This window comes from Suillus bovinus (genome assembly GCF_016758785.1).
Source record: "Suillus bovinus strain UH-Sbo-P2 chromosome Unknown EDB93scaffold_11, whole genome shotgun sequence".
Classification (NCBI taxonomy): Eukaryota; Fungi; Basidiomycota; class Agaricomycetes; order Boletales; family Suillaceae; genus Suillus; species Suillus bovinus.
In genome coordinates, this window is record NW_024542067.1 from 560,786 (window position 1) to 584,170 (window position 23,385).

At 47.7% G+C, this 23,385-nt stretch overlaps 12 protein-coding genes across 12 annotated transcripts; 9 read left to right on the top strand and 3 right to left on the bottom strand.

Moving 5' to 3' along the window:
• Positions 1–225: 225 nt before the first annotated feature.
• Positions 226–1,323, top strand: EDB93DRAFT_1101904 (uncharacterized protein; the record flags this gene model as incomplete). The annotated part of the gene is made up of 6 exons (XM_041447150.1): positions 226–379; positions 433–518; positions 728–763; positions 807–881; positions 935–1,090; positions 1,162–1,323. 6 exons carry the CDS (start codon positions 226–228, stop codon positions 1,321–1,323), a joined length of 669 nt encoding a protein of 222 aa, XP_041310491.1.
• On the bottom strand, positions 1,264–2,829 carry EDB93DRAFT_1130265 (uncharacterized protein). The gene has a single exon (XM_041448910.1). It carries the CDS (start codon positions 2,790–2,792, stop codon positions 1,710–1,712), a length of 1,083 nt encoding a protein of 360 aa, XP_041310492.1. The 5' UTR covers positions 2,793–2,829; the 3' UTR covers positions 1,264–1,709.
• Positions 2,830–3,189: 360 nt separating this feature from the next.
• On the top strand, positions 3,190–6,039 carry EDB93DRAFT_1130268 (uncharacterized protein). The gene is made up of 2 exons (XM_041448911.1): positions 3,190–3,565; positions 3,806–6,039. The coding sequence occupies exons 1-2, from the start codon at positions 3,369–3,371 to the stop codon at positions 5,823–5,825; spliced, it is 2,217 nt and encodes a 738-aa protein (XP_041310493.1). The 5' UTR covers positions 3,190–3,368; the 3' UTR covers positions 5,826–6,039.
• Positions 6,040–6,453: 414 nt separating this feature from the next.
• Positions 6,454–7,066, top strand: EDB93DRAFT_1101907 (uncharacterized protein; the record flags this gene model as incomplete). The annotated part of the gene is made up of 4 exons (XM_041447151.1): positions 6,454–6,585; positions 6,783–6,811; positions 6,871–6,937; positions 6,986–7,066. The coding sequence occupies 4 exons, from the start codon at positions 6,454–6,456 to the stop codon at positions 7,064–7,066; spliced, it is 309 nt and encodes a 102-aa protein (XP_041310494.1).
• A 918-nt stretch (positions 7,067–7,984) lies between these two features.
• EDB93DRAFT_1247830 (uncharacterized protein) lies at positions 7,985–9,596 on the bottom strand (the record flags this gene model as incomplete). The annotated part of the gene is made up of 2 exons (XM_041452639.1): positions 7,985–9,283; positions 9,330–9,596. 2 exons carry the CDS (start codon positions 9,594–9,596, stop codon positions 7,985–7,987), a joined length of 1,566 nt encoding a protein of 521 aa, XP_041310495.1.
• A 1,531-nt stretch (positions 9,597–11,127) lies between these two features.
• On the top strand, positions 11,128–11,975 carry EDB93DRAFT_102367 (uncharacterized protein). Its single transcript, XM_041444533.1, has 4 exons — positions 11,128–11,365; positions 11,416–11,591; positions 11,647–11,713; positions 11,767–11,975. The coding sequence occupies exons 1-4, from the start codon at positions 11,231–11,233 to the stop codon at positions 11,845–11,847; spliced, it is 459 nt and encodes a 152-aa protein (XP_041310496.1). The 5' UTR covers positions 11,128–11,230; the 3' UTR covers positions 11,848–11,975.
• Positions 11,976–13,204: 1,229 nt separating this feature from the next.
• On the bottom strand, positions 13,205–14,587 carry EDB93DRAFT_1101910 (Septin-domain-containing protein; the record flags this gene model as incomplete). The annotated part of the gene is made up of 5 exons (XM_041447152.1): positions 13,205–13,327; positions 13,374–13,947; positions 14,000–14,348; positions 14,407–14,458; positions 14,528–14,587. The coding sequence occupies 5 exons, from the start codon at positions 14,585–14,587 to the stop codon at positions 13,205–13,207; spliced, it is 1,158 nt and encodes a 385-aa protein (XP_041310497.1).
• A 662-nt stretch (positions 14,588–15,249) lies between these two features.
• Positions 15,250–15,859, top strand: EDB93DRAFT_102430 (uncharacterized protein). Its single transcript, XM_041444534.1, has 4 exons — positions 15,250–15,351; positions 15,415–15,537; positions 15,598–15,651; positions 15,705–15,859. The coding sequence occupies exons 2-4, from the start codon at positions 15,444–15,446 to the stop codon at positions 15,812–15,814; spliced, it is 258 nt and encodes an 85-aa protein (XP_041310498.1). The 5' UTR covers positions 15,250–15,351; positions 15,415–15,443; the 3' UTR covers positions 15,815–15,859.
• Positions 15,860–16,397: 538 nt separating this feature from the next.
• Positions 16,398–18,576, top strand: EDB93DRAFT_102462 (uncharacterized protein). Its single transcript, XM_041444535.1, has 4 exons — positions 16,398–17,461; positions 17,518–17,610; positions 17,665–17,805; positions 17,857–18,576. The coding sequence occupies exons 1-4, from the start codon at positions 16,752–16,754 to the stop codon at positions 18,242–18,244; spliced, it is 1,332 nt and encodes a 443-aa protein (XP_041310499.1). The 5' UTR covers positions 16,398–16,751; the 3' UTR covers positions 18,245–18,576.
• Positions 18,577–18,683: 107 nt separating this feature from the next.
• Positions 18,684–20,170, top strand: EDB93DRAFT_1130298 (uncharacterized protein). Its single transcript, XM_041448912.1, has 5 exons — positions 18,684–18,957; positions 19,006–19,164; positions 19,218–19,347; positions 19,402–19,644; positions 19,698–20,170. The coding sequence occupies exons 1-5, from the start codon at positions 18,784–18,786 to the stop codon at positions 20,009–20,011; spliced, it is 1,020 nt and encodes a 339-aa protein (XP_041310500.1). The 5' UTR covers positions 18,684–18,783; the 3' UTR covers positions 20,012–20,170.
• Positions 20,171–20,225: 55 nt separating this feature from the next.
• On the top strand, positions 20,226–21,307 carry EDB93DRAFT_1080514 (uncharacterized protein; the record flags this gene model as incomplete). The annotated part of the gene is made up of 2 exons (XM_041445539.1): positions 20,226–21,029; positions 21,086–21,307. The coding sequence occupies 2 exons, from the start codon at positions 20,226–20,228 to the stop codon at positions 21,305–21,307; spliced, it is 1,026 nt and encodes a 341-aa protein (XP_041310501.1).
• A 309-nt stretch (positions 21,308–21,616) lies between these two features.
• Positions 21,617–23,168, top strand: EDB93DRAFT_102546 (uncharacterized protein). Its single transcript, XM_041444536.1, has 2 exons — positions 21,617–22,856; positions 22,922–23,168. Exons 1-2 carry the CDS (start codon positions 21,926–21,928, stop codon positions 23,074–23,076), a joined length of 1,086 nt encoding a protein of 361 aa, XP_041310502.1. The 5' UTR covers positions 21,617–21,925; the 3' UTR covers positions 23,077–23,168.
• Positions 23,169–23,385: the final 217 nt, after the last annotated feature.

Here is a 23,385-nt window from a genome sequence, read left to right on the forward strand (position 1 = left end):
TATGTAGATACAGGTAACAGAGCTATATAAAAAAGTCCCTGTTTATTCGAACAATATTGATTCTTGAAGGAGGCGATGATCCGCTGAATTTGCCTAACCTTAAGAGGTGCGAAACCCATCTACTATCACCTATAATAAAAGAGTATTTACGTGGGAGTTACAGGTGCAAACAAGAAGCGGACTCACCCTTTTCTCTTACACTTTGCAGTTAGGGTACGGCCCGCCATGGTTATCCTTGGCGATACAGCAATTCGTACAGCGGCAATACGAAGTGACAGTGATTTTGTGGTCTTTCGAACAGTAAAACATAAACGCAATGCCGTCGTTATAACCCGCGAGTTTTCCACACTCGTACTGGTCTGCAAGCCCCCGCCCCCCCGTACTTAGTATGCGATCTGAGGTCAAAATACGTATGCTGAAGGTATTCACCAGCCTTGGCGCATGGCTTGCCATTGGGGTCGTCTCGTGCTATAATTGTGCCCGACAGTACTGGCATTGCAGCAGACATCATCATAATGGTGAGTGAGATGTACTTCATGATTGATGCTTCGTGTTCGAAGGATAGGGTTAGATGATGTTCTCTTTCATTGGCATAACAGCGATCACCTCGCTTTTATACACAGACAGCGGGCAACTTTTGCACAGGTTCCACAGAAAAATCTAAATTCTTGTTAATCTTCAGGCCTCATACATCAGCCGATACAGATGAGGTCCTGTTCATCCTCAGCCTCATTGTTCTGCCGTTCTGCGAGCATGGCGGATGGTAAGTAAGTATATTTTATTTTGATGGTAACCGAGACTAATAGATACTGGTAACATCGGGTCGTTACTCCCAAGTCCCACCGTCGTTTGCATCAGGAAAACAACAGATCTCCGTCACGGTCCGCGATCATACTGCTGTAGTTACTACTAATCCTTCATCAACACGCTGCAGTCCCGCAAATTCAATGCTCTCCCTTTCAAGACTTATTTTCCAGTCGAGCAAACTTGGTATCAATCTCATCAATCAAGTGACATCAATTCGGGTCCCGCAGCCTTCGGGATTGTCACCAGAGACTACTGCAAGAGGAGGAGCGTCCCAGAGCTAATAGTTCTAATCATGTTTATCTGACCGTTTGGGCGCCTCCTATTGAGAAAGTGATACAGCCTTGACGTGTATAGCTCGTGCTACAGCCAGACGTGAATTATGCCGCATTGATATCAGAGATGCAGACGCTGCTCGATACCGAGGTGTTTGTGACCCACAGGCATTCCCTTTCGATGCCCGCCTCCGACTGGTGGGCGAGGGTTCTGGGCCTTATGGCTTTGGAAAGCAAAAAATGACTGAATAAACGAGATAGAAATGGTATGATGAGATAAATATCAGGCGTTATTCTAAGCCCCAGACTACTAGAAAACAAGAAACGACGTGACAATGGGAAGTATTGAAGAACAATGATATAGATATCGCTGTCGAGGTGTGTACTCGTTTTGCCGTGTCGTCTTGCTGGCACCGCGACTGGAGCGATTGCTTTAGTCACCTAATATAGCCGCAGGCACTTGTAGCCAGAACAAACGCATGTGGTGTTGGCCTTTGATTGAATAAACACCCTCGTGTTATACTTGAAAGTCTTGAATCGCCAATCTATGCTCATTGAAGAGGAAGCTTCTACAATACATAGACCTGTCTAACAGAATCTTCCTTTGTGCTTCCTAGTGGCTGCGGACCATTATTCTGGACCAGGCAAGATTTCCAGGAGGTCAAGCACTTTTCCGCAGACAGCAACCTCCTTTGCGACCGAGAGTAACGGTTTAGCGATATCCAGATCAACTTCGCTTGGCGGTGTGGCCATCTTCAAGTCTACTGTCGGGTCGTGGCAGGTTGCCACTGCCAAAGCCGCCATAATGCATTCAACTTCGAGTGGTCGTAGTTCTCCGACAACTACAGTCAATTTTTGCAACATTGGGAGATGGAACCCATCGAGTATGTCAATGAATTCCCGCCGATCTGACGTGAGGGGGAGAGTCATCGATTCAAGGCGAGGTTGTGTGACAGTGTCAATTCTATCGCCAGAACCTAGGGAATAATTATCCACTACCATGGTCTCCAGATGAGGGAATATCACTGAAGTGAAGCGCACAGCGTTGACGGAAGTATGTTGAAGGCGGAGATGACGTATATCTTTGCAGGTAAGAGCAGGTCTAGCAGGAAAATCATTTCGACTGAAGATGTGCAGGCAATGGAGATTCGGTGCATTGAACCTCCTGTACTCTCGCAGGAAACATTTCAATGTTCTCAGCCGAGGTGTATCAACATTATCACTCCAGTCATAAATGGCAGGTGACATGATATCCACTGTCTCCCAACGCCCCCTTACAGAAAGCAAGATTTCGAGTAGTCGACAATCCGCTCCTGATTTGTATGGGCGGAGCCACGGCAAGCATCTGGCTTCGGTGTCGCGCGAGTAGCAGAGCTGTTCGGACACGACGCTAAGGCTGAGAGGGCGACGTCCTGAGCGGGCGAGCCAAATCTCCAGTAGAGATGGAAGGAACGGGTTCAATGCTTTGATTCTGCCGGGAAGTGCAACATGAATGCGCGACCAGATTGCCGTTGTTGAATGTGCGATATCTCGCCAAAGGTGACACACCCGGGTGAGGAGTAGGGGAGGACTGGCAAAGTCGGCTGAGATGCATGTGTCTCCAAATGAGAATATACTGGGATTTTCTGGGACATTGTTTAAGACGAACAAGAATATGTGTTGTAAAAGTTCTACTGGCAGGCGATTGATAGGAGGTCTAGTCGGATGGTGCATTCTAGCGACTTTGTCGGAATCTTGTTCGCTGCAAAAGAGAATTGAATGGTAATAATAGGAGTCAGTTGGCAAGGATTTTCAGTTTCCGATTGTTGTTTGCTTCATTATGTAATTCATTTTTTGTAAACCCTAGTTTTATTCTACCGCTGGTTATCGAAGCCTGCATTAGGATCGGATATCTATATCAGCAAGAACAACTTGATATTCGTGGATATGTTTCAGGCGACGCTTGGCGTTGGTATCCGAATGCGAGCGCAGGCTGTGGTAGAATTAAATTAGGGTACAAAGTTAAATTACATAAGTGCAATACTCGAATCGGAAGTTGAAAATCCTCCCGGCAAAGCGGCAAATCGAACCGTAACCCGGATGATGTTCCAAACAAACCTAAACACCCCATATTTTAGCTCCACTTCCAGGTGGTTCTCTCAAACAACTGGTTGCTTATCAGCTCGTGGGTCACACTATAAAAATCCCACCAAAAGCTGACGACCATATTGTTTGAACCACAGGAGTCTTTTGCTTACCACAACAGACCAGCACATTCACCACATCTTAGGACGCTACAGACTCATCACGATGATTCCGCGAATCTCTAAGCGGTATGCTAGCACTGCCAAACCTAAACACAAACCTTGGAAGGCTACAAAGGGTATAACACCACAACGCCAACCCGTATCACCAGAAGAGCAGGCACGCATCATAAAGCGTCGCATCGAGAAGGCCGAGAGAGACGAACGTATGGACATAACCATGGCATTGACTCCAGTCAAGACGTGAGTATCTTTGTTGCGTTGTTCTTCCTTAGTCTGTAACGAGTCCATGGATGCGGCGCCTTACCATGCCAGAGGCTAGCTTTCCAGGCTTAGCTCCATGATGTCATTGACGTTATTCTCGGAACCGTTATCATCCGCGTAACCTTGAGACACGCAGTCTCCATTTATCCTCGCTTGCTCGTATTTCTTCTCATCATGCTCATATTTTTCCTTGGTGCTAATTATTCTCCTCTTCACCAGGTACATGGGAGGTTTTACCCGCCCCCGTGACCTACGCGCTCTGTATTGGTCAAAGGACGGTCCCTACGATGCTCAGAAAAGGTCTTATGAAGCACCCTCTCCTGCAGCTTACACTCCTCACACCGTCTACCTTCTGGAAGCTCGTCATTTAACCAAGCATGGTATAGGACGTGCTGATTCCCTCGAGCATATTGTCGGCGTCTGCCGCGAATGTGATTTCCCAGATGTCCTTGCCAAATATAACTCTGCCCATTCTCCGGCAATCGAAACCATGGACAACGCCCGCTGGCCCTGGGTGGCGCAAGCACGTACAAAGCGTGTCAAGTGGTGGAATCCTGGTGAAGATCCAAAGGAGATCGCGAGGGGGGTTACTGAAGACAGCCAATACAAGGCTGAAGATGTTTCAGCATTCAGCGGCGAGAATGGTGAAGCGGCCGTCAACAAAGGAAGATTGATTTTGCCCAAGCTCACCGTGACTGGGAAACATGTCCGAGCCTTCCACTCATCAGCCCGTCGTCCCTATCCCTCTGAGTCTTACAACGAAGAGCACATCGTTCCCAATTTTTACATCAAGCACAAAAGAGATCGCAAGCTTCAGACGGACAAGCTGATGAAATCATCTGTCACACCTTCTACCACTTCTCCATCCGCCACTGATACTGCTGCTGGCCTTGATGTTGCGGCAGCTGAAGAAGCTGCTCACGATCCGACCCGACAAACTAAAGCTGTGAAAAGACGCAAGCATGAGGAGTCTGCACTCATGGAACACCTCTCCGACTCTATTCTTGGCGACGACCTTGTGGCCAGTACACGCCGCCTTGTCAGCAAGATCCCTGTCGAGCACTACGACAAGGACGGCTATCTTGTGCACCCGAGCGGGTTTGTCGTTCCTGGAAAGGGCCACTCAAGCACCAGTGATGCTGCACGCGCCAAAGAGCGTGAGAGAGATGAAGACGAAGAACGCACTGCACAGACAGCCTCCGTAGCTGAACGTGTCCTCGAATCCGACTTCGATCATGTGCATTCCGCCATGGCGAGTACGCGCCCGCGTTCTCATAAGGTTCCATTTGAAATCAGGGAGCCTGACGGAACGGTTAAACACCCGAGCGGTTTCGTTCCTCCGACTCCCGCCAACGAGTTCAAGTATTCTGACAGCGCCAGTCTTGAGCGAGGCCTCGCGGGTGCTATTAGCAGGCAACGCGCCCGTGATGCGGACAACAAGAATTCCGAGACCATGAAGAGCCGTCGTCTGCATACCAGTGCTGTTGTGCGTGCAAGCGAGGTAGCGCTTCCAAACCGTCTCATGCAGCCTGTACCTGCTCCTGAGATTGCTGAAGCCTTGTCAGGGCTCTCCGAAGGCGAGCCGGACGATCATGTTGGTGCTATCCGCGCCAAATACCTCCCAACCCTTGCACAAGAGCCTTTTTTTCGACCCCTACTGACGTTGACAGTTTCTACAAGACCCCTTGCCAACAGTCTAGTCCGCCTTTCGCGTGCCCTTCCTCGCGGCCTTCCTTTCTATGCGTCCATCTTGCCTGAGGAGCGCAAGTTTTCGGACTCCTTATCTTCGCGCATGCGCAACCTCCGTCTGAACCGTATGCAAGACCTCGCGGTAGCGATGGCACAGGCGCTTTCTGGCGCCCGTGGTGGCTTCGTAGGCATCCGGTTCTCTCCTGATGAACGAGGACGAGGTGTGGACGGGGAGGGTCTTGAGAAGGCTTTGGACTGGGACAAGCGTGTTATTGGTGTCGGAATTGGCAATTGGTTCTCCCGTGCGCAGGAATTGAAGGAGGGATTCAAGATGGCTGCAGAGGAGGAAGTTGTCACTCCGTATACCTCTGAGGGGGTACAATTGGACAACGGTCCGTTCAAGTTGTACGGGCTTGACGACTGGGGTAGGCGTATCTGCGACGAGACGGGCGAGGAGTTTGCGTACCCGTTGAAGTCTGCGCAGGCACACGCGGTCGAGCAAGATAATTCTGATGCGCTTGCGGAGACGAGGGGAGCTGGAGAAACGTAAGGTAGAGTGGAGGCTCGCGATCGTGATGAGATTGTTGGCGAAGGTCGTGTGAGGCAACGGAATGCGTGATGTGTTGCACTACAGACGGCTGGTCATTAAAGATTGTATTTGTATCATACCCATCATTACACTTGTGCTCTTACAGTACCATTCAAGCATTTTATTTACATTCGTTGTAAATGATATTCACTGAACAGTGCTTTGACATTCTAAAGTAGGTTGGTTGTTTTAGCATTTGCCCTGAACTTTCGGGTCTGGGGTGAATGAGTTCAGTCTCATCATGATGTTGAAGTTATGCAGATCGAGAACTGAATGCCCTTCCGAGTAAAGCTAATTAGTACATGCAAGCATGCGTATGCGAGGAATGGCTTCCCAGTAAATCGACCTGGTCAAGGCTTGGTGGTGTAATATAAATTAGCAATTTCAAATTTTCGGCTTGAAGCGCAAACAATAATATTAAAAACCAGAAGATCTCGAGCTTTGCAATGTATAGAAGTCAAGGCTTTTGGCATGCAGCTTGATACATTTTACCGTGACATAGGTACTACCTCGGACACGTGACACGTCCAATCATCATCTTCCCCCATTTCCAGAATGAAGCGTTCAAGTTCTTCAGAAGTATTCCAACATGTCTACCATTCCTACAGGCACATACGTTATCATGAATGCCACAACGCACACATACCTCAATGTGCTCGGTTTCCAGCCCGTTCCAGGTGACATCGTCAATAGTACTGGAAATCACTTAGGGAATGACATGGTGTGTTCACCCCACGTTCATCATCATACGCTTCATTGTATTTTCACAGTGGAACGTGTTGAAAACCTGAGTCATGTGGGGTAACTATACAATCCTATGGGACTGGTGCATTCCTCTCTTTCGATCCATCAAACAAAACCGACACTCCCGCTGGAAGCGTTATCACCAGTCACTCAATTTATCCGTGGAGTCTGCAGCAAAGCACTGCAATCCCGTATGCCTGGTAGTAAGTGTCAAATTAGCGTCCAATCTCTGAGCAAATCAGAGGTTAATCTTCAAACATAGTATCGTAGACCATTACACTGGTAAAGGGCTTGCAGTGAAGGATAATTCTGCCGCAAATGCTGCACAAGTACGCCTCAGACATTTCTTAAATTGCGTCCCTCGATGTTATTTCCAGGTTCTGGAATTGGGACTAACAAACCATGGAAGCCATGATTGGTTTTTCATCGCAAAGGAACCCTTAGCTGGTACCAACTAATTGCCACCTGATTATCGACAAGATTGATGTCCTTGGAGAAGACTCATCTTTCTGGCACTGATGAACTTGACTGAGAAGTGTCGAACGTTGGGGGTTTTTAACATTCTACAATCGTGACTTTAAACGCCTGAGATCGTCAGTGTCGAATACAAGTTCAGTGTTTTTCCTGCCACCTGAGGCATGTACTACTATCTGACCTTATGAGCCACAGCGGACTACGTGGATTACAAAGGGTGATATCAAGCATACAGCCACCTGAGAGAGCACAAGCACTGCGGACTTGATACATTAGGATAGGCGGGAGTAAGCCTGCGCATAAGGGCTATGTCCAACATAGGATCCTCGACCCGAAAAGACAAGACATTTGAACTTGAAAAAGCGCTGCGCAGACGGAAAAGTTGCTTGAAGAGCAGTTTCATCGTTGCACACTCCGATAGATTTGAAGGCAGCCGCTGCAGGCTAGCGCTCTGGTAACTGCTCAGGTTTGTGTCTAACAGTGCGCTTTGCATAGGTGTGCTGCATAGGTGTGCAGCACTGCCAGTGGATGGAGTGTTTCTCCTATAGATTTGCTGGTCATGCACGTCTAGTCCAATGCTCAGATGTTCAAACGTTCAAGTATTGAACAGTGAAAGCTGTGTTCGAAACTGGTTGAGACTGAAGTACCGCGGCACTTGGTGCAGGACAGAAGCTTGTTGGCATACAAATACAACGATGACCCTGACTTCAACGTTGTCAACTTGAAATCTGAACACTAATAAATTGTCAGTGGATAACAACTTTCTTGAACAAGATCAGGATCAGTGGGTATATCAAATCCTCTAGATATAAATAGATCTCTTTATAGGTATAGGATGGCCGCTGTATATGTACAACAAAAGCAGTTCCAAGATCGGTACAGGGCAAGCTCAATTCTCCAGGTCAAGCGTGTTGAATTTGTGAAATTATGCTATCAGGATGGAGGATTCGGATTTCCTGTAACGGGTGGAACTGCTTCACCCGAGGGAAAAGCTTTGAGAAAAGTATCCCAAACTCAGAAGAATAAGTCGTCCGTATGTATTCCTCATCGTGAGGGTATCTCAGTGTGAGAAATTCCAACCTACTATCCGAGTCACGCGGCTTGAGGGCGTGTAGGCTTGCCTTGTCCATGTCATAGTCATAGTCCACGGTACTGAGCGTGATACCAATGCAAAGTTGCTTCAGGCTAGGGCGCAGCTCGACAAATTTGACAACCTCGGTCACTGTAACCCACTGTGGCACAGGTGCTGCGCCAGACATGCTCCCATCCGTCTTGTTGAGTAACAACACCTCAAGGTAGTGCCATGCTTCTGCCATTTCCAACAAGTCATTCGCACTGATGCTAAGACATGATCTCGTGTCAATATCCACGACCCGAAGTTGCCTGAGGTAGAAGAGTGGTCGTATGGTGTCGATGGTGATGACTATATTTGATGACAACCGGCAGTGTATAGGTTCGGATAAGTGTATGTACTGCAGGTTCTTGAAAGCTTCGCGCACATGGAGCGAGCCACAAAGTCCTTGCAGTAGGCTTGGATCAAACTTGGCCTCAGATCGAAGTGTTATCGAGGTGAGTTTACGAGGCCATAGACGTGTGAAGACTTCAACGTCTGGCCAATCTCTGATCTCCAAATCAATGCTGTCAACGTTCTCAAAGAGATTGGGGCCGCGAGATGAACCAAGAATATACTCGAGATCACTGCCAGTGGGCAGTTGCAAACAGATATCTACGATGGACGGTAATCCACCCAGATAAGCTAGAGCATCCTTCGTGATGGTTGGCACGTCAACCGTCCGCAGCTTTGACATTTTTTGGATAGCATGCGACAATGGTAGAACGAAAGGTGCATTCCGTTCGCGAAATAGGTTATGAGGTTTAGAAACCGTGAGGCTTTCAAGTGATGGACAATATGAAGGCAAACATTGGAAGACTGCGTCCAAATAGTAGTCATCTCTGTGGTCGGAGATGTTGATTAATAAATGCTGCAGGTGCAGGCCAAGCAGGGGGGGAGCCACATGGACTAATCCACGTCCGATTTGCAAGCTTCGTAAATTTGGCGTCAGAACCTTGGAAGAGCCACCAATGGTTCGTAGGAACGACTGCGTAATATAATCAGGCTGCCAATAATCCATACCCACTTCTAAAGACCGGATACGATGTGCATAACGAGCAATAATGTCCAACTGAGCTTCCGTTAGGATCTGTGACATAAATGAGACATGTGTATTTCTCCTACAAAAGACTTACGATGGGGTAGTATCTGTCCTCTTGCCGCCTTTTTTGCGGAGCTGGAATGATCCCAGCACATCGCATGAGCGGTTCAACTCCTTTGAAATTGTTCCAGAGGGCATCCAATGCTTGTTCCGAGAACGCGCGACAAGTTAATGCAATCGCGAATAATGTGGGTGTAGAAGATGTGACATATTCGACTGGCCAAACACCAGGACGGTCATCGATGGTGATGTAGCTTATGATGTTAGAGAGAATTTCATAAAGAAGGAGAGCGCGATGCATTGTGTTGACAGAGGATATTGCTGAAGTCATTAGGAGGAGGAAGGTGCAATGTATTTGAGAGGGTGTTTCGGTCCCAAGGACATTTTAAATCGAAACGTGAGTGAAAGCCCACAGGGACAAGCAAGCACAATGGATGGTACATTGGTGGACCATCGAAAAATCTAAGTATGTTAGAACCATTCGTACTGTGACATGCTACAAAGTGGAAAACATCCACTGCTATTCAGTGTTAACTTGCGTCTGAGATGATGTGACATACAGTGATGTTCCAATTTTGAGGTCACCGGTCAAGTATAGCTTGCACAAGCAAGCATCGTGTTGAAGCTTGAAGGTCATTGTCCAACTTGAAATACTATATACGGAAGCCTGATGTAGAGGGTCCTGGCGGTGGTCCTGGCTTCCATAGATGTAAGATGTGCGTTGATGGACACACTCATGTAAGCAGAGTCACTGACTAGTGGGCTGAGCCAATGCGTTGACCGGCACGATGGCTACTGCACCACAAACACATCCTAAGGCATGACAACTCTCACAGGGAGAGAACAGTCTCATGACCCACGATTTGTTTACAGCTTCGCGTTACGGCGTAGGAGGTAAGAGTCAGAGGACACAAGGAGTCTGAAAGACAACTTTAAAGTCCTATAACACCCTGCGGGATGTAGATATCTACGGAGAAGTTGGCCGATCAATTAATCAAGATTCAAACCAGTCGATGATGAATTTAAGGAAAGGCTTTTTTACAAGCATGACCGTGACCAACCTCTAGTGGTAAGAATCCAATATATGTTGTTCAGCGCGAGGGAATCTCGGCATGAGATATTCTAAAATACCCGAGTCACGGCGCATGAGGCGGAGGTCATGTAAGGTGTGCAAGTCAAAGTCAAAGTCAAAATCTACATTATTGGCAGGCTGACCATAAAATGAATGCAGAGTTCCATCAAGCGAGCCTGCAAGGGCACAGCTTCACGAATCTGATGACCCCGGCCGATATAACCCCCAGTGGGTCATCCGTATGTCTTGTTGAAGAGCAGGACGGTTAACGTCAAGACAAGGCCAGGCGTCTGCCAGTACCGTTTGCTTCATGAAGTCATCCTAATAAACGGCCCAGCGTTGTGACGGTAGAAGAGCAGTAGTATGGTCGCGTCATTGTGATGGCGACGGGGTTCGAAGAAATGCATGCACTGCAGGTTCCTGAAAGCCTCGCTGGTGTGAAGCTAGTCAACGTTCCTGCAATGCTAGGCCTGGGTTGAATTTGACCTTATGTCGAAGTGACATCGTGGTGATACCATTTTACGAGGCCATGGCCCTAGAGATCTGAATATGATTTTCGACCTCCACGCCGCCGCCATTCTCCAGCCTGTGTCAAGCCAAAGATATATTCTAGATCCCTGGGAGATGCTTCTTGATGCTGATAGTATGATCTAAGAAACTAGGGACCAATGCTCATGGGAATTCTGCACTATACAAGTGCCATCCCTCTCGGTGACAATGTCCAACCATCGAGGCGTCATAAACTTTGAAGTCAGAGCCAGCGTGACGCTCTTTGAAGTTTGCTCTTCCTTACATAATTAATAATTCCTACAGCGAAGGCGGCCGCGGCGCACGCTTCAAGTAGTCTTTCAAGTATTCCCAACATGTCCATCACTATTCCTACAGGCTCATATATTATCATGAATGCCACAACTCGCACCTACCTGAATGTGTTCTTTTTCCAGCCTGTTCCGGCTGACATCGTCAATAGTGTTGGAAATCGCCTGGGAAATGACATCGTGCGTGTACTCGATGCTTTTCACAAGGCGTTTGGTTGTATCCTTCGCAGTGGAACGTAGCGAACACTGAATTGTGTGGGGTGACCATCCAGTCCTTTGGGACTGGTGCGTTCCTCTCCTTCGACCAGTCAAACAAATCCGACACCCCCGCTGGCAGCGTCGTCACCAGCAGCTCGATTTATCCGTGGAGTTTGCAACAAAACACTTCAGTCCCATATGCCTGGAAGTAGGTGACAAAGTCCCTCTCTACAACGAAAGTAAGGTTAGCTTCTCGAACACAGTATCGTGGACAACCACACTAGAAAGGCGCTGGCTGTACACAATGACTCTACTGCGAACGCGGCACAAGTGGGCCTCGAATATTCCTTGTAAAGCGTGTTCCTCATTGATATCTTTGTCAGGTTCTAGAGGTTGACAATTTAAATAACCCAAGCCAAGCTTGGCTCTTCATCGCAAAAGAACCCGTACCTGGTACCAACTAGTTGCTATCCAATATTGTGATGGTTAAGGTACTCGGAGATGCTGCTCCTGAACATTGAAGAATTTGAGGATTGAGGACGGCATGGTAACTTTAGCATATCATTATGGCAGGTATCTTGTTTTACAGAATGTAAGTTCAATGATTTTTTTCGAGCTAATATCGTTATATTGCATCTGTGGTACTTGCCAACAGTGATATCAGATCCGAAGTTTGGGGTTCCTCTCGACTTCAGGCCGGGCTAAGCTGTCAAGCCTCTGTCGTATGGATGGTGGAACGATTTTGACAAATCACTTATCGAAGGACCTTCAAGTTTCATCGAAGATTCTAGCGAGTTAGTCGTAGCGCCTGTTGGTGCTGCCCACATGCGCGTGCTCAACGTCCAGCTTACTGTTCCTCGCTTCACCGCAGTAGCCTGGTATCGTCATTAAGCATATAGTATTGGTCCTTCCCTTATTCCACTCTATCTGCCCTTCTGAGGTCAGTGTCTACTTCACTTTATATGGCGTCGTTTGGAATCCAGAATGGGAATTTTGCGCAACTGCGAATGAGTGCAAGTACTGCCGATATCGTGGTCTCATCGCTAGTTCAGATGCCGATCGATGATCTCCCGGCCACTGTTCACGCTTCTGGGGACAATCCTATAATGATCCACACGCCTGCTATGTACTTCAATACGAAATTAGTCTCGATTTCTCCATCGGAGTGCTACCCATCTGGAACTGTCCTCAGTGTCCTGCACTGACATCCGTGCTGTTTTCCCTTGGGTGTCAATATACTCCATGCAGGTAAACATGCTATTGTACATGTGTCAAATTCGGATAGCATTCCACCACCACTGAACAGTTCAAAACTCGATGGCAACACAAGAATCTGGAAATGCCGAAAATCGTCATACATCATTACAGAAAGCGGTTTCTAAGCCCGCTGCTTTTTGTCGAAATGAATATACATACTCATCGTCTTGGTGTCTTGTTTCTAGATCGTCGAGGCCATCAGTGACTCTGATGCGGCCTATAGTACATGCAAACCTCATTCAGTTTAACGGATTTCTCATATTATGAGTACTTGAGTACCAATGAACTTCATGGGCGTTATAAAAAATCACTCTCATCCAGATATGCTTTCGAGACAAGGTATCTGGTGCAAAAACAACGATATTATGATAATGTCAGCGCAGTGTACGAGAAGGTATAACGAAACTTCCGAATCAAGAAAGAAAATCAAAGACAAGGCGACTAAAAGAATGTTCGTCGTATGGGCAGCAAGGTACAATGCGGAAGAGAGCGTGGAAGCGAGCGCAAGCGAGAGCTTGGGGTATATGGAGCGAAGATTTGTCCAAAACCACTGGGATCCGATTTTCACCGCCTGGCGCTGCCGCGACCATAGCCAGCTTGGAGGTTGTCGAGCTCGGCCTCCAGCGACTTAATGGCACTGTGTGCCATCTCCAAGTCTTTGTTGAGACGGTCCCGTTCGGCGATAAGCTATGGGATGTGAGATGGTGTTACTGATGAGTTAGAGTTCACTTACGTGTTGCTCCCATTGTCTGAAGCGGGCTTCTTCGGCTTTGACCTGTTCGGTAAAGCGCTTCCTGAGTAACTCTTCCTCCTCCTTGAACTTAGGGTTGTCCACTTTCTTGACCTTGGGCTCCCCAAACTTCCTCGTCTCCATCTGTTGCTGCCTGTAGTTCTCGTAGTGCAACTCCTCCGTGGTCGAAATGAGGTCGAGCATGTGAGTGCGGATAAGTAGGGAGCGCAACTTGCGGAAATCACAGTGGTTTTCATTCTCAACTTCAGCAACACCCCAAAGGTACTCGCGACCCTTGACCAGGCGACCATCAGGGGTCTGGACATCTTCAGTTGAGCCAATGATCGAAAAGGGGATGGCATCAGTGAGCATGCGCGCATGTTCGGCAGCAGTCTCGTCATCGGTTTCAACGGGGGGTTGGTAAATGCGAATTCCCTGGGCGGCGATAACTTCCCGGACGCGTTGTTTGAAGAGGAACAGATCATTTTGCGTGAGGGTGTCTGCTTTCGCAACGACGGGGATGAGATTCACACGAGTGCCGAGGCGCTTCATAATCTCGATATCTAGCGGCTTCAGGCTAAGAATCTAGTTAGGGTCTGATGATGATTCAGAAATATACATCAACTTACGTGTGCCCAGTGGGCCGGATGAAGTAGAGGCAAGCGTGAACTCTGAGGTCAATCTTTTCGTGGCGCTGGGGCTGCTGTTCCTGGCGCATGTATGCCTCATGTTGGTCATCAATGAAGTCAACAATTGGTGACCAGGAATCGCGGTTGTTGACATAGTCACCAAAACCGGGGGTGTCGATAACGGTGAGTTTGACCTTGAACTGCTTTTCCTCAAGCTCAGCCTTAATGATTTCGACTTCAGTTAGCTTGTCGAGCTGTTTGTGGTGCCGCCTGCTGTAGTTTCTAGGAGGAGACAACTCGGTCGTGAAAAGCGTGTTCACTAAAGTCGTCTTCCCGAGACCCGACTCGCCTGGCGCGTAAACAGATAAGCTGAAAGACTCATTTCATCATAGACGCGCTGCACTCACCAACAACCATCATGGTGAAGTGTGCACCATGTTTGGCAACGATTTTGTGCCTCTAAATTGCGTGGAAGGAGATGCACAGTAGTCAGTAAAAATGAGATAGATGTCAGGACAAACTCCTCACCTGGTTGGGGAGGTTGGCGATACCAATGCCATCAAACGAAGGTGCTGGTGCGGATGACATGACTGAATTTAATGCTCTTACTGAACAACGACGACGGCACTGACAGGCAACAATAGCTAGAGCGAAATTGCTTGATATTGCCGATTTGGCGTTGTTTGGCGTTATTAGTATTACTCGGCACACTAACCCTTATAGTACTAATAAACTACTGAGGTAATTCTTCTTCTCTTTCCACCATCGAACTCTCGGTTCCCGGTCTTGCAAACAACGATATTTTTGGAGTTCATGTGGTGGGCAACGCCCGCCAGCAAAAACTGTCGGAATTTCTGCAAGTCCAAACACAAATCTGTCACGTTTGTAGGAATGGCAGCAATTGTGCACCGGCTGTTACCGGCTTGTTACAGAGTCTAGTACTTCGTCTACGATTTATCAGGCTTTTTTGTTGATGACTATGGCTAGGTATTTTCTACAGGAAATGGTATCATGAAATCGTTCAAGCCAGGAACAGTGGAAATCGTGAGCATCCGCGTGTCTTTCGATACATCATTATAACTGCCTATGTGCTGCCAGTGCATGCAGGAAGAATATCATCAAAGGGCCACATATTGTCATATCATGCTAAGTGAATTTCAGTGATGACCTCAAGACCTTGCTTCCGCCCTTTCTGGAGTCGAATACTGTCTCATCTATCTCGGCACCAAATGATGTTCAATTGCTTGCCGAGTTAACCAGAAACTGGCAGTCAAATTTTGGAGAAGCACGACCACACATTCGAGATTGCAGAGAATGGAAGTCTAGCTGTCGAATACAAGGCACGGGTACAAGTGAGCAAGCCGTTTGACATTATCTTGGTTGGTCATTTTTTATTCGATGGCTCATTCACATAGTAATATACCTCCATAAGATTGATGCATCGATGCATTTCATGGCAGGAATGGAGGCGACTGAGCTCATCCGAACGTATGAGATGCACAAAGGAACGGATTTCTATCATCGCCCTCACTGCTCATGCTAGTACTTTACATTATCGATGCGGCTTAGGGATGGTATACGCTGATTTACTTTTTTAGTGATTGGTGATCGCGAGCGATGCCTACAGGTAGGTATGGACGACCATATCACTAGTACGTACCTCATTTACTCATGCCTGCGAGTCTCACGGATCCTTATTTTGCAGAGCCCCTTCGCCGCGGAGATCTTGGCATGAATTTAATCAACAAGCTTGCAGAAGAATTAGTCACGCAGTATAACCTCTTTTACAGGCCACCTGCTCTCATGGCGCCATGACTGATATCATTTCATTGTATCATTGTATGATGTCGATTCCAGTTGTCGATGCTTTTGCTGGCATTTACGGCTTTCCAACGCTACCCCTGTCAGATTAATCTGTAGGATAGCACGTTCGTAGCCTTTGATGCGCTCTCGGACTTATATTCGAACATCATGTATTTGGACTTTGGTTCATTATATATGCAATTATCTTCCTCCCAATGATTCTGTCTGTTTAGCCTGATTTGATTCTTATTACTTATGCTTCGTTGGCAATTGATTGATGCTAAATGACGAGATATTGTCACTGAAGATACGCTAAGTTCTGTTGGATTACTATTATTTTCATCGAAAGCCTTAAATTCGCGAGGAAATGGCCAGCCAGACTACCGTGATAGCATACTGGCATCGCGTTGTCCCAGCAAAATGACAACCAGGAGTATTGGCTGAGCCTGTATATAAGATTTGATTGAATAAGTACTGCGAGTCGCATCTTTTGACCCGACGTTCCCGGGCTCCAAGTCTTGCTTTATGGCTGCATCCGAACTGTGAGAGCTCAGTCATGACCAGCAGTTGAAGAAGTCTAAGGTACGCACCATCCCGAGTATTGACGCCGTAGCATTGACCCACGGAGTACAATAAATAACCAAATGAAGTTCACAATAGCGTTGATGGAACCTGCAAGTCGGATATTATGTCTCACAACATCCCCAAAAGGTAACAGTCCCACAAACACCCACATTTATTGGGGATCCTAGGGGTTTCCGTGAACAGTAGGCTGTGGACTTGTACTAAACAATAGCCCGATGCTGTGGCCCACCACAAGTGGCTAAAAGACGTTGTGGATGATTTGTTATAGGTATTTTAAACCATCCAGTGCTCCTTGACTTTGAATTTGTACCTTCACCTGCACTTGATTACTAGCCTACAAAGCTAACCACAGAATATCGCTGTAATGTCGATCGACGCTGAACATCAGAACCCAGCACAAACCGCCTCAACTGCCGCAACCTCAGACCCGAAGGGTAAAGGCAAGGAGAAAGACATCGATCCTTCTGCTCATCAGGACGTGTCCGACTCTGAAAAATCTGGGGGTGATACGTGGGCCGGGTACCCTTTCGAACGATTCCCTTCGCCACCAGGCGACAAATCTTGCGATGCACGTGTCCCAGATACTACTGCTTCGCTCGACCCGCCTCTCATGGCATTCACCTACCCCCCTCCACCTCCTCTCGCCAACGACCCTACGTGGTTTGCACAGATGGTCTCCGACGTTCATCGCAACCGTGCTTATGTCAACAAGGAACTCGAGCTTGCACGAACAGAGGCTGCTGAAGCTCTGGCCGATGCCACTCTTGCAGACGCCGAGCTCAAGGCTGAGAGGGATAAAATGCAGAATTTCTTGAACCGCCTGGGATCTGTCGCTGGGAAGAACTTTGTGCGCAAGGTGATTAGGAAAGTCGAGCAGTCGCTGGAGGCCCATAGTGACGGCTCGGACAACGAAGATGAAGAGGAACTACAAGACGTAGATGATGAGGATTCGAACGGCAGTGACGAGGGCGAAATGGATCGTCAAGATGCGGAAGAGGAGGATTTTGGCAGCGGTGCTAGCGAGCGTGAGGAGGGCCCGCAAGACGAAAAATATAGCGATGACAATGGTTCTCGGTGCGTACCTCACTTAAATTTGCACCAATTGTTTGTTTCTAACCTGTAGTTTCTAGCACAAGATCCCAGTCTCCACCCGCGAGCTGCAGCCCAAACCACCCTCAACAGTACCTGCATGAGTCTTTTAGCGCTAGCGAAGCCAATCCTTGGTACGTAACTTGATTCAACTCCCGTGAATGTTTAAGTTCTGATGTGTTGTTTAGGGAAAGCTCTGAGCCTCTTCCCGCAGATGAGGGTCTTACTTCCTCTCCAGAGGGGATTTCGCGCCAGCTAAGTAGCCCCAATTGGGGTCGGGGGGACGTCACAGACGATGAGTATTCCAGCGGCGAAGATAACACATCAAGGTATGTAACCCACTTGAATCCAATCAGTTTCTTCTAACGTGTAATTTTTAGGAAATGGACTGCTCTTACGCCCGCGCATAAGAGCTGCAAACGACAACTTCGGGTTGAAGAAGATGAGACCAACAGCCAGGACTCACCTCGGAAAAAATTCAAGGAAACCCCTGCATCGCCGCCTGAAGTGGTCAAAAAATTTCCAGTTCCCACACGATGCTTCTATCCCCCAGAGAACAAGCCGGTCAACACAGTCGAACAAGACCATGATACAGATGAGGAGTACGAGGTGGAGAATTCTCTTACTCTAGAACATGAACCTGTACTACCAACGCCTTATTTGCCTCGACTAAACCCATTGGAGAGGGACCCGTACAGGGTGCGCCAAAATTCGCGGGGGGAGCCCGAGCTTTATGTTCCCGGCAGATGCGCCATCGAACTCCCTTAGAGGTAGATTATCGATTATTATACCATTACTATACCATTATTCCTTCGTTTCACCACTCCAGTACTTACTTCGCTTGGCTACATCCTTATACCTTGATCGTAATTTTCTGTAGTGCGCTGCCAATGGCCTCCATAACCCACGACTGCGAAAGTATCATTGAAGGATAATCGCGAGAGGGAACTAGCAATTACTGACGAAGACCATGTTGGTCAATAAAGATATTTACACACACCACCGGACCTAGTTTTGCAGCCAGGTCACTTTGTGTTATTGGTCTGAATAAATAAGCAGTACTGGGAAGCAGATGGAAGACGTGTGGAAGGGCGGCCGACTCCTGATGGGAATGAATATGGGCTACGGGTTATGTAAGCCGGTTGTGATTGGTTAAGTTTGTTGTCCGACGGCTCACGCCATAAATTAATGCGCCCAAAGTGGTGTGGTTCTCTTCAAACAGTTATTTTCACTTTCACTTGTTTTCCTTCAAAAACTCGCGTAGTTGCTCGAGTTCGAGTATCCGTCTTTTCTTGCGTTCGACCATCATGACTTTCAACGCGACGACTGTCGCCGCTGTTGCCCAGACTACTACTCAGCAGCTCTATGCAAACATTGACTTCACGAAACTTAGTTGGCTTGAGCAGATGTGGGCTGCTTGGTACATCTGGATCGACAACCCCATTATTGCAACGGGCCTCATGAGTTTCTTGCTTCACGAAGTATGTTTTATTATTCGGAGTTCATGAACTTTTGCTCAATGTTTTCAGTTTGTATACTTTGGTCGTTCTATTCCTTGGATTATCATCGACGCTATACCATATTTCCGACGTTGGAAGCTCCAGCCTAACAAGGTCCCCACTCCCAAAGAGCAGTGGGAGTGTACGAAAATGGTGTTGTTCTCGCATTTCACCATTGAACTTCCAGCTGTGAGCCTATTTTCTGACAGTCTGACGTTCGAAACTAATTCTTTCTTCGTAAGATATGGTTATTCCACCCTATGGCAGAGAATTTTGGTATGAGTACTTGGCAGGTTCCCTTCCCTTCATGGACGACCATGTTCCCGCAAATCGCTATTTTCTTTGTCTTTGAAGATATGTTCCACTACTTTGGTGCGTGAATCCTGAGATGTCGTTGCTCTCCTTAACGATAAAGTATTGTTACAGCCCACCAGGCACTTCACATTGGCGTATTGTACAAGCATATTCACAAGATTCATCACAAGTATTCAGCACCTTTCGGCCTTGCTGCTGAATATGCCCATCCTGCTGAAGTCTTCATTCTTGGCACCGGCACCATTGCTGGACCCATCTTGTACTGCTGGTACACTCGTAACTTGCACATTTTCACGGTCTATATTTGGATTACCCTTCGTCTCTTCCAAGCTATTGATGCTCACAGTGGCTACGGTTGGTAGCTATTCATAGTAGCCGATCGTCAGTGCTAACGTGTTTTCCCATAGACTTCCCTTGGTCGTTGCAACACATCATCCCCTTCTGGTCGGGTGCTGAGCATCATGATTTCCACCACATGGCCTTTACGAACAACTTCTCCACTTCTTTCCGGTGGTGCGACCGCATTTTTGGTACTGATAACAAATACCGCGAGTATCGTGCGCGCATCACTGCTCAAAAGGAAGCAATGAAGAACAAGAGCCAATCCGAGCGTGAAGAAGCTGAACGCAATCTTATTGCAGAGATTGAGGCCGAGGGTCAACGCGCAGAAGCTATTGCTGAGGGGAGCATGCCTGCCCCAAAGACTGTCAAAGTTCAGTGACTGGGTTATGGATTTGGATACGATGATAATATGGACGTATTTGCATGATTGCATCTATTCAATACCCCCTAGACGTGCAATAATCAATATATAAAGGTTAATTTGCGAAGTGGAGAAAACCCGATGTGGCCGTGATACTATAATAATCATACTGTGACTGAGTATCTTTTACCTCATCAACCAATCGACTTAAAAAAACAAGGGAGTCCTGATCATGGACAGCGTTCACTCGATATCCTCCGTATTACCTGTCGAGATCCTTGAGCTCATCTTCAATCACCTGGAATGTAGTGAACTCGTCCCAGTCCTTAGCACCAACTCCGTATTCCACAATACCGCATTTCGTGTGGTCTACCGTAACATATCAGAAACGTCATCAGTCAAAGCCTTGAAGCTCATAAGGACCCTTGCTTTTAATGCCACCTATTCTCGACATGTCCGTTCTATTGATCTCGACTTTGCCAGCAACCTCATCACTGCCAACATCCTCCGCCTCTTAAACCGCGCGCTCCGGCAACTCAAATCGCTCACGACGCTTATCCTCAACTTCTCACAGACAGACAACACTGCTGATATCGCATGGATATTCCAGGGGTGTTCCTTCTCGCTTACGACCTTCACCTCATCCATGCGGTGCGACCGCTCGCTGGCGAAATTTCTAGCTATGCAACCGAAGATAACAGAGCTCTGTCTGAGAGGGTTCAATGAGGAGTATGACTTTGTGCTGGAACCTCATGCACTTCCGAAGCTGGGGCATTTTAGGACCGTTCTGTCTTACCCCAGCATTATCGGAGAGGTCTTGAGAGGGAGACCTGTGGAGAGTGTTTCCATGTCGCTTTACTCCAGGGACGTCTGTACGTCCCTCGACACGCTATTATTATCAGCTACAGCAATAAAGAGGCTCACTGTCATGAGCTTCGACAATGACCCTCCCGTCTCACTCCTTCCCCTCATCGCAGACCGGCTACCTTATCTTGAGGCTTTCCATCTTGTGGTTCTCATGACCCATTACACCCATGTTAGTTCTTCATCTCATGCATGGTTTTGTCTCTTTCGTTTGCTTATTGCTTACAGGAAATTCTACTCGAGATTGGCTCGAGTCTCGCGCAGTTCAAGGCCCTGAGATACATCACGTTCATGGCGCCAGGTGTACCTGCTTCCTTCAACGATGAAAAGAGCGTCGCGGAAGCATGGAGCAGAGCGTGCCCAACCCTACAGACCATCATCCTTCCCAAAGGAATGGTATGGTTCCAGAGGGACGATAACTGGGCATGCCTGAAGGATAACGATGATTAAGGCTTCACGGGACGACTAAACCATCACGGTCTTGCATTAGCTCGGTACCGGCCTTGAAGGGTGAAGAAGTGCTCGTTGGGGTTGTTCGTGGAAGGAGGGTGCCCACTTGGGCATGATCGAGATCCTTCATGTGATTGTTTGCTGGCAACGATTCTTTCAAGTTGCGATATTCAGAGGTTGAGCAGGAAGTCCTTTTTTAGATATCCCGACGGCGAATGTGCCGACAGAAGGGCAATTTTGAAGACAGCTCTCCCTGGGACTACTTGTACAGGCTCGATCAGAGAAAGAAGGAAAATATTAACAATACATCAACATCAGTCACAAAATACATTTCGCAAATAAATGTGCATCAAGGCAGATCTACTTCTTCGATCGTATCTTCTCCAGCAAGTTCGAGGGGTACCGATGTGGTCTTGTACTCTCTATCGGGACTCCCTCCATTGCGTTTAAGCGGTCGTTGTGCAGTTTCTTGCGAAACAGGTGATACTCGCATTCCAACTGCATGATCTTGCAATCGATAGGGTCCAGCCTATCGATGATGGATTCTGATAGCAAGACCGGGGGCCAGCCCTTGATAAGCGAGGGAATCATTATGACGTCGTCCTGCTGACGGAGATTATGGTGGTGTGTTGGAGGTGTAGATCTGCTTGCACCATCTGCCGCAGTTTTCGTGTGGCCTTCGTTGTCATCTCCATTAATGACGACCTCGTTGGGCTCTTCCGGGACATTATCTTCAACGCGTTCGTACTCGCATTCTTTGACGCCTTCATGAACACCTTCGTTGTCGCCGACCGTGAACGTTTCCTCGACGATTGCGCTGTCGTATACCGCATCATTGTCCTCGACTCCTTCGTTGTCGACCTTCGTGACGTGTTCTTCGCTGCCCTCGTGGTCTTCCATGAAATCTTCCTCCAAGCGGACGTTGTCGTCTTCTGTGACATTTTCTTTCACGTCTTCGTTCCCTCCAACGAATTGTTCCTCGATGCCTCTATTGTCGTCCTCTGTGAGTTCGTTGTCGCCTACCGCGGCACCTTCCTTGATGCATTCGTCATCTTTTTTCATGGTTTTCTCCTCCACACCTTCTTTGTCGTACACGAAAACGTGATCCATGAGGCCTTCGAGGCCTTCGTCATCGTCCTCTGTGTCGTCTTCCTTCACACTGTCCTTGTAATTCTCCTTGACAGATTCCTGGCCATCTTCCTTGACACCATCGTTGTGATTATCCTTGACAGATTCCTGGTCATCTTCCTTATCGTCCTTCATCAAGCTTTCCTTGGCACTGTCTTGTTTCTCGCTGATTTCCTGTTCGTGTCCTCGGTCATTTTCCACAACAATTTCTTTGTCTGTCTTCGATTTCTTGCTGCTAGGTGGCGGCCCTTTTTCTGCCTTGTATTTAACACGCTTTACGGCCCTGCGAATCCTGCGAATCTGCGTGGCATTCATGGTGGCCCATTCACTATCGGGAAAAATGGTGCCATGCTTTCTGCTGGGGACTGGCGTTGTCGGGTAGGCATCTGTGGTGTCGTTCGATGGGTCAGTCTGCTTTTAGGTTAGACTTAGCCTCATTAACTACTCGTATGTCAATAAGACTTACTTCGACAAGCGTTGCTACAGAGGTGTTGCTCGAAGAGTGCTTCGCAATCTCGGAAGTAGTCGGACTTCTCGAACGTCGACGGGAAATATTAGCGATAAAAGGGGTGCCTCCCTCGTTGGGAAAGACGAGTCCGCTAAGAACGCCATTCAGGAGCCTGATTGATGAGAAACGATAATCGCGAGTTGACACTCTTGAGTCCCCATGTTTCTGAGATCCTTTTGCGTCTTCATTCGTTGGTTTGGTGCTGTGATAGATCACGAAGGCTAGGTGGAAAGTTAAGACAAATGAATACAAGGAAATCTTTCCCAGAAGTTTGAAGAGCGCCTGCGGGACCTCAAATACGACCATTCCAGCCGCGGCCAGCATAGCTGAGACGGTTATCTCTGCAATCCGTCTTGGCTGCTCTATCAAGAACGCTGGCATGAGGACGATGTCGTCAGTCATAATAATACTCCTTGGTTTCTCGAAATCCTAAAGGTCGGGT

Excerpts from the sequence above, each read along its gene's own strand:
- EDB93DRAFT_1130265 (XM_041448910.1), bottom strand. The coding sequence starts at position 2,792 with ATGCACCATCCGACTAGACCTCCTATCAATCGCCTGCCAGTAGAACTT.
- EDB93DRAFT_1130268 (XM_041448911.1), top strand. The coding sequence starts at position 3,369 with ATGATTCCGCGAATCTCTAAGCGGTATGCTAGCACTGCCAAACCTAAA. Across the intron at positions 3,566-3,805 it reads GCATTGACTCCAGTCAAGAC|GTACATGGGAGGTTTTACCC; the intron begins GTGAGTATCTTT and ends CCTCTTCACCAG.
- EDB93DRAFT_102367 (XM_041444533.1), top strand. The coding sequence starts at position 11,231 with ATGTCCATCACTATTCCTACAGGCTCATATATTATCATGAATGCCACA. Across the intron at positions 11,366-11,415 it reads ATCGCCTGGGAAATGACATC|TGGAACGTAGCGAACACTGA; the intron begins GTGCGTGTACTC and ends TATCCTTCGCAG. Across the intron at positions 11,714-11,766 it reads CTACTGCGAACGCGGCACAA|GTTCTAGAGGTTGACAATTT; the intron begins GTGGGCCTCGAA and ends TATCTTTGTCAG.
- EDB93DRAFT_102430 (XM_041444534.1), top strand. The coding sequence starts at position 15,444 with ATGCATTTCATGGCAGGAATGGAGGCGACTGAGCTCATCCGAACGTAT. Across the intron at positions 15,538-15,597 it reads TCATCGCCCTCACTGCTCAT|TGATTGGTGATCGCGAGCGA; the intron begins GCTAGTACTTTA and ends TTACTTTTTTAG. Across the intron at positions 15,652-15,704 it reads TATGGACGACCATATCACTA|AGCCCCTTCGCCGCGGAGAT; the intron begins GTACGTACCTCA and ends CTTATTTTGCAG.
- EDB93DRAFT_102462 (XM_041444535.1), top strand. The coding sequence starts at position 16,752 with ATGTCGATCGACGCTGAACATCAGAACCCAGCACAAACCGCCTCAACT. Across the intron at positions 17,462-17,517 it reads AGCGATGACAATGGTTCTCG|CACAAGATCCCAGTCTCCAC; the intron begins GTGCGTACCTCA and ends TGTAGTTTCTAG. Across the intron at positions 17,611-17,664 it reads GCTAGCGAAGCCAATCCTTG|GGAAAGCTCTGAGCCTCTTC; the intron begins GTACGTAACTTG and ends TGTGTTGTTTAG.
- EDB93DRAFT_1130298 (XM_041448912.1), top strand. The coding sequence starts at position 18,784 with ATGACTTTCAACGCGACGACTGTCGCCGCTGTTGCCCAGACTACTACT. Across the intron at positions 19,348-19,401 it reads AGATATGTTCCACTACTTTG|CCCACCAGGCACTTCACATT; the intron begins GTGCGTGAATCC and ends GTATTGTTACAG. Across the intron at positions 19,645-19,697 it reads TGATGCTCACAGTGGCTACG|ACTTCCCTTGGTCGTTGCAA; the intron begins GTTGGTAGCTAT and ends GTTTTCCCATAG.
- EDB93DRAFT_102546 (XM_041444536.1), top strand. The coding sequence starts at position 21,926 with ATGGTGGTGTGTTGGAGGTGTAGATCTGCTTGCACCATCTGCCGCAGT. Across the intron at positions 22,857-22,921 it reads ATGGGTCAGTCTGCTTTTAG|AGGTGTTGCTCGAAGAGTGC; the intron begins GTTAGACTTAGC and ends GCGTTGCTACAG.